General features: G+C 46.9%; 1 protein-coding gene across 1 annotated transcript; it reads left to right on the top strand.

Annotated features, from left to right (window-relative positions):
- The first annotated feature begins 5,386 nt into the window (after window positions 1–5,386).
- Window positions 5,387–11,794, top strand: EMD (emerin). Its single transcript, XM_072626891.1, has 7 exons — window positions 5,387–5,568; window positions 5,685–5,775; window positions 6,221–6,319; window positions 6,443–6,517; window positions 8,241–8,413; window positions 10,159–10,208; window positions 10,811–11,794. The coding sequence occupies exons 2-7, from the start codon at window positions 5,694–5,696 to the stop codon at window positions 11,139–11,141; spliced, it is 810 nt and encodes a 269-aa protein (XP_072482992.1). The 5' UTR covers window positions 5,387–5,568; window positions 5,685–5,693; the 3' UTR covers window positions 11,142–11,794.
- The last annotated feature ends 440 nt before the right edge of the window (window positions 11,795–12,234 follow it).

The raw sequence follows: 12,234 nt of genomic DNA, 5'->3' as shown, positions 1-12,234 counted from the left end.
TTCCAGTTGAATGCTAAAACAATTTTTAACAGTCATTCTTAAAGTGTTGAGTTCCATATTCTGTCCCTCCCTCCCCACCCACCCTCATTGGTAAAACAAGCAATTCAATAGAGGTCATACATATGTAAGAATGCAGAGCACTTCCATAATAGTTTTGTTGTAAAAGATGAACCCTTCAATCCCTTAGTGTAGGAGTTGCTAAATCCCATGTTATCCTGATTATATTTCCACAATACTTGAATTATTTCTTTCTGGCTGCTTGTAATATTTTCTCCTTGATCTGGGAACTCTGGAATTTGGCTACAATATTCCTAGGAGTTTTCCTTTTGGGATCTCTTTCAGGAGGTGATTGGGGAATTCTTTCCATTTCTATGTTACCCTCTGCTTCTAGAATATCCGGGCAGTTTTCCTTGATAATTTCTTGGAAGATAATGTCTAGGCTCTTCTTTTGATCATGGTTTTCAGGGAGACCAATAATTTTTAAATTGTCTCTCCTGGATCTATTTTCCAAGTCAGTTGTTTTTCCAATGAGATATTTCACATTGTCTACTATTTTTTCATTCTTTTGGTTTAGTTTTGTAATTTCTTGGTTTCTCATGAAGTCATTAGCTTCTATTTGCTCCATTCTAATTTTTAAAGAACTATTTTCTTCAGTGAGCTTTTGAATCTTCTTTTCCAGTTTGCTAATTCTTCTTTTTAAAGGATTCTTCTCCTCATTGGCTTTTTTGACCTCTTTTGCCATTTGGGTTAGTCTAATTTTAAAGGTGTTATTTTTTTCAGCATTTTTTTGGGTCTCCTTTAGCAAGCTGTTGACTTCTTTTTCATGATTTTCTTGCATCATTATCGTTTCTTTTCCCAATTTTTCCTCCACCTCTTTTACTTGATTTTCAAAATCCTTTTTGAGCTTTTCCATGGCCTGAGACCATTGCATATTTTTTTTGGAGGCTTTGGATGTAGAAGCTTTGCCTTTGATGTCCTCCTCTGATGGTAATCATTGTTCTTCCTTATCTGAAAGGATGGAAGAAAATACCTTTTCATCAAGAAAGTAACCTTTTGTAGTCTTATTTTTTTCCCCTTTTTTGGACATTTCCCCAGCCAGTTACTTGACTTTTGAGTCCTTTGTCAAGTGGAGGGTATACTCCAGGGACCTGTAAGTTCTCAGTTCCTCTAAGGTGGCACAATTAAGGGCACAATCTCCTGGCCTGTACTCTGATCTGTGAGCAACCACAATCACTCATTTCTGTCCTGAAATTATGAATAGGGTTCCCTCTCCACAGTCACCACCTGCTCCACCACTCCAGCACCAGTGCTCCTTCTCACCCCATGACTGCTACTCTGGACTGGGACGAAGATCAGCTCTTTGATTCCCCCAGGGTCTTTAGGCCAAGGGCTCTAAAAGTGGACGCTGCTGCTGCAGTGGCTGCTGCTGCCCTGGGGCCAGGGCTGGGGCCAGATCATGCTCCCCTCCCATCCAGGTGAAAGAGCTTTCTTACTGACCTTTGAAACTATCTTTGGTGTTGTGGGTTGAGAAATTTGGGAGACTCAGCTGCTACCCATGCTTCCGCACCCTGAGACATGCTCCAGTCCTGTCCTTGCTGCATGCCAAGACCAGGCTGTGCTCTGTGCTGAACCTGGTGCAGTAGGCCCTTCCTGTTGGCCTTCCAGGCTGTCTTGGGCTGGAAATCTGTTTCATTCTGTCATTTTTTGGCTTCTGCTGCTTTAGAATTTGTTTAGTCATTTTTACAGGTATTTATGGGCAATGGGGGGAGACATAGAGCAGGTTTGTCCTTCTACTCCACCATCTTGGCTCTGCCTCCCCATTTTTTCAAAAAATATGTTTCTTGTAAGAATCAGACTGTGGAGTTTTGTTTTATTATTCAATCTGTCACTTTCTTTCATTTTATGGATTGTTTAACCCAATCACGTTTAAAGCTACAAATTGGGTTTATGTTTTCCTCCAGTTTTTCCTAATGCTGTTTTTCTACAAATTACGGGTTTTTTTCCCATTCTAAACACAGTATAATGTCTCTTCAGTTATTTTACCTTAATCTTTTTTTTAAGGTGGCCCTATTCCCACTGGCTTTTCCCCCTTCATCCACAAGTCCCATTTTCTATTTTTTGCTCCTTTTCCTGATTTTTGGAGTTTTGCTTATTAGTTTCTTATTTTTTAAAATTTATTTATTTAATTCTTCCCTTCTTTTCCCCCTCTTGGTTAAGTAATCAAGTAGAATTCTCTTTTTTCTCCTCCTGATCAGTGCTTTGTTAGTTTTTAAAATTTTTATTTCCTGTATCTTTTTTCTAAAAAGAAGTTCTTTCTTTCATTCTCTTCATCACTTATCTTCCCTTTCTGCCTAGTTTAGACCTTTATTCTTTGATTCATGGCCCACAAATTTATTTAGTCATTCTCTTTTCTCTGTGTATCTTGTGGAATTAAGCCTTTTGAGGTTCCTATTTTGGGTTCTTTCTTTTAAACACTGATTTTACTTGGGATCTTACTACTACTTTGGGATCCTACTACCTCTCTGACATCTCCTTGTCTATCTCTTTTGCTGGATCCTAATCCAAATCACACCCTCCACTGGAGGGACACTTAAAATCCCTCAGGGTTCTGTCCTGGCTCTCTTCTCTCCTCCTTCTACACTATTTCACTTGCTGATCTCATCAGATCCCATGAGTTTAATTACCATCTCTATGCTGACCATTTTCACATCTTCCTTTCCTGGCCCAATCTCTCTGTTGGTCTCCACTCTCTAATCTCCAACTGCCTTTCAGACATCTTGAACTAGATTTTCAGTAGACATCTTAAACTCAATATATCCAAAATAGAACTCATTTTCTGTCCCCCTAAACCCTCTCTCTTCTCTCCCATCTTTCCTTTTTACTGTAGAGTTCATCACCACCCTCCTAGCACCTTAGTCTCTCAGTCCAGGAGTCATCCTGGATTCCTCACTATCTTTCACCCCCCCCCCCCATATCCAAGTTGTTATCAAGATCTGTCCATCTCATCTCTGCAATATTTCTCTAATATTTCATCTTTTCTTCTCTGATACTGCCATCCCCCTTGTGCAAGTCCTCATCTCCGTGCTTCTAGACTACTTCAATAGTTTGCTGGTGGGTCTGCCTGCTTCATCTCTCTCCTTTCTAGTCCACCTTCCATTTAGCTACTAAATGATTTTCCTAAAGTGCAGGTAAGATTATGTTGTCACCCTCTACCTCCTCCCCCAGTGTACTCAGTAAACTCCAGTTGCTCCCTTTTGCCTCCAAGATCAAATACAAAATGTTCTGTTTGACTTTCAAAGCTCTTCATGACCAATTTATCTGCTTCTTCCTCTGGTACTTTTAATCTTTTTAAAAAATAGCTTCCTTCCTCTATTGCTTACTTTCTCACTCCCTCCCCTTTGATGGTTTTCATAGGGGCTGGATGTTAAGTGTCTCAGCCTCCTTTGCTGGTTAATTCCTGGTTTACTAGCCTTTACTAGGTCTCTGCTCCAAATGACTTTTAGTGGGTAGAACTGGCCACACCTGCATGCTGGGCTCTTTTTCTCAGGCTCAATGAAGTGCCATACATTTCTTACTTCCTCTTCCCCCTTTTGCCCATTCTCTCTGTCCCTCAGTTCTCTGGTCCGATGGCACAGAATGCTGCCATGCTGCTATGACAGCCTGAGTGAACTTCTGCTATTTGGAGTTTGGATCTCTACTGCACTGTGGGTAGGGATGGGGGTTGGGGGTGGGTATGGAATTGAGGTCTGTTGCCAATGAATGGAGCTTAGTGAATGGCAGAGGAGGGGATGTTGGGTGAGGGCTCATTAGAGGGTAGGGAATGTTGGCTTTTTCTGTTGTTGGTTAATTTAGTTTTTACCTTGTTTGGATATTTGATGTCTTATACCCTGTAGAGAGCTGAAATTGCTTTAGCTCCCACTCATAATTCCCATTTTGGAGAGGTCTGAGAGTTCCTGAGGATCTGTGAAAATATCTAGGCTGCCATCTTGTTGGTCATGCATCCCAAACTCTTAAGAAATAGTCAGTAAAGATATATTAAGTACCTCCTATGTCCCAGATACTGTGCTAAGCGCTGAGGATACAGATAAGAAAAAGAAAGAGGGCCTCTGCTCTCAAGGAGTTCACAATCTAATGGGGCAAGCACAATACACAAAAGAAAGCTGAAAAGGGGGTCAGGAGCCACCAAGAGTATCTTGTAGGGACATGAATTTTGTGAAATGGAAACTAAGGAAAGCTGCTGGTGGAAAATAAATTCTTGTTGAGTGTAATTGCAGCAGCAGAAGCCAAAATAGTTCAGCAGGCTGGAGAGGGGGAGGGGGTTATGGTATTTTACTGTTTCATGAGCTGCTCTGGGTGGAGGATAAGAAAAAACACTGCAAAATCTAGTCTTGGGCTGTTGTGCTTTTGGCAAGTGAATTTTTTCTTTTACTGGCCAGAAGCTTTATGTAGAAATGGCAGGGGGTTCTTGGGATTCAGGGCCATTTTGTATGTTCTAGCTACTGTGCGCCCTTCACTGGCCTTGTTTGTATAGAAATGGGAGGGAGTTTCAAGGAGCTGGGGCTGTTTAGTGCATTTGATGGTCAGTCAAATCCAATTCCATGCAAGTCATATCATCATCTCCCAGATGTCCTGGTCCTTTTTGAGTAAGGACAAACCACAACACAACAACTTTGATGGCTGCCCTACCAGATTTCTGCCCAGAGCCTCTGTTGTTATGTAGCTACAGAACAGGCAAGTTCTCCAATTACAGGGGCTGAAGATGAGTCAGCAACGAGAGAAGAATGACCTAAACGACCCCAGACTCCAAAGCCCCTCCTGCTTCTTCCCATACAAGGCCAGAAGTGGGGGCACAGGGCTCTGCCTCACAAGGGCATGTGGTCAAGCATGATCAATGGGGTAGGGACTGTGTGGCTGCCCCTTCCACAGACCCAGACAATGGGAGGTCCCAGGGGCCCCTGAAGAATGTGCTAGAGAGCCCTGATTTTTTCCGCATTATTTATTTTGCTATGTGTTTGGGTGAGGTTCATCCTTTTTAGGGATGCTTCTTAAGTTCTGGGGGGAAAATACGTAACAATGTTTCATGGTTAGGCTTTGTTGCCCTGTCTGAGGAGCCAAATCCACGGGGTCCACACCAAAGGGCCTCCAAAACAGCACTGGGCAGTGCCTCGCAAAATGAATAAAAAGACGAGAAAATACGAGCCATGCAAACAGGCACTAGGCTACCACTGAGATCCTTATGGACACTTAGCGCCCTTGGCTCTGCAGTTGGAGCCTTGGGCCCCGCCCCCTTGGCCTCCCCTGTCGGCCAGCTCAGCCTCGCCCCCGCAGTCCCTGCTCAGCCCCGCCTCGCCCCTTTGCTCGCCAAGCCCCGCCCCCCGCCGCCCCTGGGCTCGGGCCTTGGCGCCCCCGGCCGGACAGGCCCCGCCCCTCGGCTCTGGCCACGCCCAGACCACGCCCCGGCGCTCACTTCCCGTCGCGCCTGTCGTCGCCCGCCCGCCCGCCGTCGCCGTCGCGTCCCTCGCTCGCTCGCTCGCTTGCTGAGGAGATCAGCCATCTCTGCCCTGTCTGGTAAGCACTCCCGCCCCTGGCTTCTCTCCTCAGGGCGGGCCGGGCGGCCGAGGAACGTCGAAGCTTCTCGAATCGCTGCGGCTCACCCGCGCCCGCCCCGTCGGGCTTCCCCCTAGGTGTCCGCCATGGAGGACTACCGCGGCCTCTCGGACCAGGAGCTCGCTCGCCTGCTGAAGCTCTACAACATCCCCCACGGGCCCGTCGTGGGTGAGTGTGGACGAGGAGGGAGGGGCAGAGAGAGGAGGGAGCCGGGAGAGGGGAGAGGGAAGGGGCGACATCTCCGCCATCCCTCCTGGAGCCTAGGGGGTGTGGTAGGGCACCGAGTAGGTGAGGCCGCCTGCCCCGCCCCCAATCCCATATGTAAACTGAGGGCACCTAGGCCCTTTCTGGCGGGTCCCATGCCCAAGAAGCCACCTCCCGATCCTCAGCGCTTGAAACCGAATGTGATCGGGCATATTGTTGATTGACACCTGCACGGTAAGAGCGTGAGATCTCCTGGTGGATTGGTGGGAGTTCTGTGATTTCTCCCGTCATGGGTGCACCTTCCCACCCCATCACCACTCAGGCCCCCCTGAGTTCCAAAGGCCCTCCAAACTTGGGGGATGCTCTCTGGGACCTCTGGGAACACTCACCTGTCCGTCCGTGAATCTAGGTTCAACCCGAAAACTGTATGAAAAGAAAATCTATGAATATGAAAGTCAGAGAACCAAGCTTTCCCCTGTGACTGCCAGCTCTTCTTACCAATATGCAGGTGAGGAGGAAGGGTGGGACTCATTGAGCAGAAATGAAATGCTTCTCCAGTTGTGGGATGACTTGGGGAGTGTGACTAAGGAAGGCAACTTTTCTCACAGTGTATCTTTCTGTTGTGCCACAGAGGATTTTGAGGGTGAAGCTTATGGTTCCAGACAGGGACAGGATGAAGATGAGGACATGGATGAAGGTGATGAAGGTGAGTGTGGTTCCTGTATCCTAGAAGGCTTCAGGTTCACCCTAAGGAGTGGTAGGGCCTGGCCTGGTTTGGCATTGCCTTTCCCTAGCTGCCTGCAGTGCCATGGGGCTGTTTGGAGGCAAAGTGCATGGTTGGTTGTTCTGTGACCCCTTGTCCCTCTCTGCAGCTAGAAGCCAGTACTTTTGGGCTAGACAAATATGAGCTGCTCCCAAGCGAGGCTCCAAGGGCTCTCACTGATAAAGGTGAGGGAGGAGACCTATGATTCTGGCTGAGCCTGGCATTAGTGTGCCAGGGCCCAACTGGGCTGGGCTGGCTTCTGTTATCCTTATTGTTTGCATGGACATCTTTTCCTCCCAGTCACATTGCCTGCCCATTCATTCATTCATGATCTCATTTCATGGATTAGCCACAGCAGGTAGTTTGGGAAGCAAGGATGACTGTAATTATTTCATAGTTGGAGGCAACTCACTTGGGGCCTGACCTTGGCAGCCTGCAAGTCTGTTCTTTTTTTTTTTGTTAAATTATTTTATTTTCAGTTTTCTGCAATCACTTCCATATATCTTTCCCCTCCTTCCCCACTCCCTCCCTGAGACGGCGTGCAATCTTATATAGGTTCTACACATACATTCTTATTAAGTACATTTTTACCTTAGTCACATTGCATAGAAGAATTAAAATGAATGGGAGAAACCATAAAACAAAACATAACACAAGAGAAAATGGTCTGCTTCATTCTGCAATCCAATTCCTTAGTTCTTTCTCTTGATGTGGAAGGCGTTTTGCCTTGAGTCCATTGGGAATTTTTTTAGGTCCTTGCATTGCTGTGGGTTAAGTCCACCAGAAAAATTCATCACACACTGTGGTTGTGGCTGTGTGGTTCTGCTCCTTTCACTCAACATCAGTTTATATAAATCTTTCCAGGTCTCTCTAAAGTCTTTCTGTTCATCATTTCTTATAGCACAATAGTATTCCATTACATTCATATGCTACAACTTGTTTAGCCATTCCCCAGTTGATGGGCATCCCCTTGATTTCCAGTTTTTGGCCACCACAAAGAGAGCTGCTATAAATATATTAAATTTAATAAGTTCTAATAATTTAATAATTATATTAATTGAATAATTATATTATTTTAATAATCAACAATAAATTTAACAAATATTTATCAAATAATAAATTTAATAAATTCTAACAATTTAATAATTGTATTATTTTAATAATTATAATAACTTAATAAATTTAATAGATATTAAATAAAATATATAAATATAAATAAATGTGGGACTCTTTCCCATTTTTATGATCTCTTTGGGATACAGTCCTAGAAGTGATATTGCTGGGTCAAAGGGTATACGCATTTTTGTAGACCTTTGGGCATAGTTCCAAATGTACAAGGCTGTTCTAAGCCCAAGTCTGGAGTCCTTGGCCTCCAACATTTATATAGTGCTTACTATGTGCTGGGCACTGTGCTTAGCACTTTACAAATATTATCCTTTGGGCCTCACAGCAACCCTGGGAGTATAGATGTTCTTATTCTCCCCACTTTACAGGATGGAAACTAAGGCAGACAGCAGTGAAAGGTCACAGCTAGTGAGTGTTTGAGGCCAGATTTGATCTCAGGTCTTCGTGCCTCCAGTGCCCAGGTGGTATTGCCCCACTTAGCTGCTTCTACCAAAGCCTTGGTCTCTGGCACTCTACCCTTTTCTTCCTCTGACTCTTCTAGTTGACTATGACAATTACTATGAAGAGAGTTACTCAACTACCAAGACTTATGGGGAGACTGATATTGGAGCCATCCCAGCAGCCAAGACCAGGACCAGCTTCCAGGAACCCCTGCCTTCCACAAGCTACAGCAGTGGCAGTTCCAAGCCACCTACTTTTCACCTGCGCCAGCGGGTAAGTGAAAGTTCCTGCCCCACTCCCCACCATCTAGGTGCCAAAGTCAGCTAACCTTTCAGTCTTCCATATCAACTATTAAATGATGAAGGGTTAGACTGTGATGCCATTGATATTGGAGCAAATTCCTCAATGAGGAAGTCCCCTGTGCCACAACATACTGGTACCATAACTTTAGCAAGTTTCCCAGAGCACCTAGGGCCCCCCAGACCCCATGTGTCAGAGAATAGTAAGACTTGGAGCCAGCTTTTCCTGTTCTGAGGCTGGCTTGCAGTCTCTGACACCAGAGGTATCTAGCTCAGGCCTGTGGGCAACCAGCAAAACTCCTAAGTGACCTCTGAACTCCATGAAAATGTCACTAGGAACCATTGAACAGAATGAATGAAGATCCAGAACACTGTAGGCAATGTGAATTTGTGATTTTCCAAGTCAGTTCTGCAGCAGGAATCCATTTCTAGGTGTCCCCTACCGTCTCTAAGAATAACAGGAATGATGATGATAAGGAGCTGATGTTTCTGGAGCATGTTCAAGTTTTGCCACGTGATATCATGTATACACAATCTTTTTTTAGCTAGAATTCTCCAGAGGGCCCTTAAGACAGAGCCTAATCCTAATTGCCAGTGCCCCCTTCCTCTGGGCAGCCTGTGGGTATGAAGAAAGGTTTTGGGGGGGGTGTAGTTTCATGAGGTGCTGTCTGCTTGGCCAGCGGCCCCTTCAGTCCCCTCCCTCAACTCAGCTTTTGGGCAAAAGACCCACCTCAAGATTTCTCAGCCAACTACACAGAAGAGCAGAGCCCCATTTGGGGAATTGCTGACTTTGAGGCAGAAGCATTTTAGAGATACAACAAGATGTAGTCCAGCTTTTACAGAAGAGGAGAATGAAGCCTTGAGAGACTTAGGGACTCTCTAGGTTGCCCAGTAAGCAGCAGAGCCTGGCTTTAAACCCACCTCCAGTGTTCTTTGCTGTATACCTCACTGCCTCTGGATATTTTGAACCATGCATCTCCACTTCTCCCAGGTGTCCAAGGCAGGGCAGAGAGCTGATTTGGGGAACAGGAACATTACCCTAAGTTAATCTAGGATTTGCTGAGCTGGGCATGAAAAGAGAACAAGTTGGCTAAGGCCTTCCATTAGCCAACTCCCAGCCTGACTAGGGAAGGAGTCTCAGGCTTGAGACTAGTCCACACCAGGACAGCTGCCCTGGAAAGCAGTACAGGGCCAAGGAGACAACTGAGGGAGGCCAGGGAATTGTCCCTTCCCCATTCATCCCCTGCTTCTGGTAGATCAGTGCTGAATGCTGCTCTCTGCCTCTGTTGTCAGGGGAAAGGACCTAGTTTGCTTCCCGTCAGCCCAATCATGGCTTGGAGTTGGGGGAAGGGAGGCCCTGCACACTTCTGTTCTTGGGAGGCAGGGGCTTAGAGCAAAACTCAGCACAGAAATGCTGTGTGCCTCCTTATTTGAGCAGAAGAAAGGACAGCTGCAGAGCAGTTAGCACTGTCCCATTGGCGAGGGGCCCATGGAAAGAGAGAATAAGACTGTGGGGGCAGGGCACTGGTTCCTCCACCCCCACAAGCAACAGGCCAGCAAGTGACTGGTTACCTGATAGGTCTGACCCAGGAGGCAGCTGGTCCTCTCTGTAGCAGGGCATGATGGGTGGGTGGCTAGTTAGGATTTTCATCAGCAGGGACGATGATGGCCCTGGTGCCAGGGAGACTGACCATGCCTTGTTTCTCTGCCTTGTTACAGATAAGAGAGAATATTCTCTATCCTGTAACCCAAGAGGAGAACATAGACAGGTAAGTGAAAGGAACAGTGCCCTGCCCTCTTCTCACCCTGCCACTCATTCTGTAGTAGCTTCAATCCTATGCCTCAGCATTGGCACTAGCAAGGCTAAGGGATGGGGGTGGGGCTGCCCAGTGTTCATTCAGCAGATGTTCCTGGAACAGACACCAAAAGGGTGCACAGCTTCTTGGCAGAGGTGAAAACAGCCAGTCCTGGGACATAGGCCCAACAGTGAATGAGAGGAAAGTCATAAGGGAGGTCCAGGCAAAGCATTTGGGGGATTCTGAAGAAGGCAAACTCACTTCCAGCAGGGAATGGGGCTGGTGATTGGGCTCTTGAAGACCAGGAAGTATTTGGCCGGGGAGAGGGCATTTCAAGGAAAAAGGGGTGCTGTATGTGTTCAGGGGGGAGTGGAGGACTCGAAGCCAAGGAATGAGACCTCAGTGCTGGGGAACCATGGCCATCAGGGAAGGCTGTTGCTGGGGAAACTGCTTTTGAGACAGCAGAGGCCATGGGCTAGGGGCAGTGCTGTTGGAGAGGAGGGCATACATTGGAGGTGTGGGGGAGGGATAAGGGCAAGGCTGAATCTTTCTGAAACTCTCCCCTCCTTTGATAGTGACTTCAACTGGGACAGCAATGCCTACCAGAGTGTTTCTCATTACCGATCCGTCACTGGCTCAAGCCCTGACTCGTCCTTCTCTTCCAGCCCAGTGGTTTCTTCTCCTTTTTCTTCCACCCCAGTTTCCTCCCGCTGGCACTCCCTCCCTCCAGAAGCCCGCCAGGCTATTAGACCTGACCAAGGCCCTGGGTCTAAGCTTGGAAAGAATGAGAGAATGGTGCCCCTTTGGGTCCAGTTCCTTCTCTTCATTGGTTTTGCTCTTTTTCTGGCCTTTTTCTACTATTTCATGCAGGCAGATGATGACAACCCCTTCTCTCTCCGTAACTGAAGGCCCCGTCTGGGCCCTGGTCTCATTTTGACCTTCTAGCCTCCCTTCTGGGTGATTGGGAGAGGGGCACAGGGATATCTTCCTGCTTTCGTTTGCTGTAGGCCCTGTTGAGAGTGCCTCTGTGGCCCATTTGGTTTATCCAGGTCCTACCCATAGTGCCTTGTTGTTTGGCTTGCGTTTTAAGCCTTTTGTTGGATTGATTGGAAAAGAGTGTTCATGTTTGTTTCAATGTTTGTTTCTGGAAAAGGAGTTGCCCTGGCCCAGCATAGACATGCTCCCTCATCACATTTGGGCAGACAGATCGGGGGTGTCCTCTAGGAATCCTTTCCTTGAAGAAAGCTGTGCTCCAGTGCCCTCACTCTTGAGGTCAGGGGGAGTGGTATCCAAACACCATAGTGTTCTCATGGGCCAGGCTCTTTGGCACCTTACTTAGTCTCCATCTCACCTGATGCCTCTGTAGAGCCCACCCCAGCAGTGCCATTGCTCCACCTGCATCCCTGCCCTCCATCCAAGGGGAGGACAAAGGCCCTTCCTCCTCTTGGGCTTCTCACACCTGGAGGAAAAGTGAGACTTTCAACAAAATGTGCCAACCATCCTGCCCTTGACTTTGTTCTCATACAGTTCATGAAATAAAGAATTTGTTTATTTTTCAACACCATTGCATTTTTTCTTGGGGAAAGTGGACTAGGTAGATGCAGCCATCTCTGAGACCTGAGGAGGGTGAGGGGTGGGCAGAGGAGGATACCTCAGGTGGTGTCAGGGACTTGGGGGCTGGGGAGGTGGCTGGTGGCGGAGGTGCTCTCTGATCCTCATGAACTCCAGCTGCTCCTCTTGGTTCCTGCTCCTTGTTTCTTGCTGCTGCTTCTTGACAGAGAGAAGAAGAAGGCCAGGCATTTCCATGGACCCTTCACCACATGAGATGTTAGCCGGGAGAGGGTGGGCCCTCATGGCATCATTTCACAGATGAGAAAATGGACACTCAAAGACTCGGTGACTTGCCTGAGATTCCACATTAGTACACATCCACCTGGGATATTTCTGCTCTCTTTAAGGACCCAGATCCACCTACCACTCTGGGCTGAATGTCCACTCC

This window comes from Notamacropus eugenii, chromosome X (assembly GCF_028372415.1).
Source record: "Notamacropus eugenii isolate mMacEug1 chromosome X, mMacEug1.pri_v2, whole genome shotgun sequence".
Classification (NCBI taxonomy): domain Eukaryota; kingdom Metazoa; phylum Chordata; class Mammalia; order Diprotodontia; family Macropodidae; genus Notamacropus; species Notamacropus eugenii.
The sequence above is the reverse complement of the archived record's forward strand: the minus strand, read 5'-3'. Positions and strand labels throughout refer to the sequence as shown.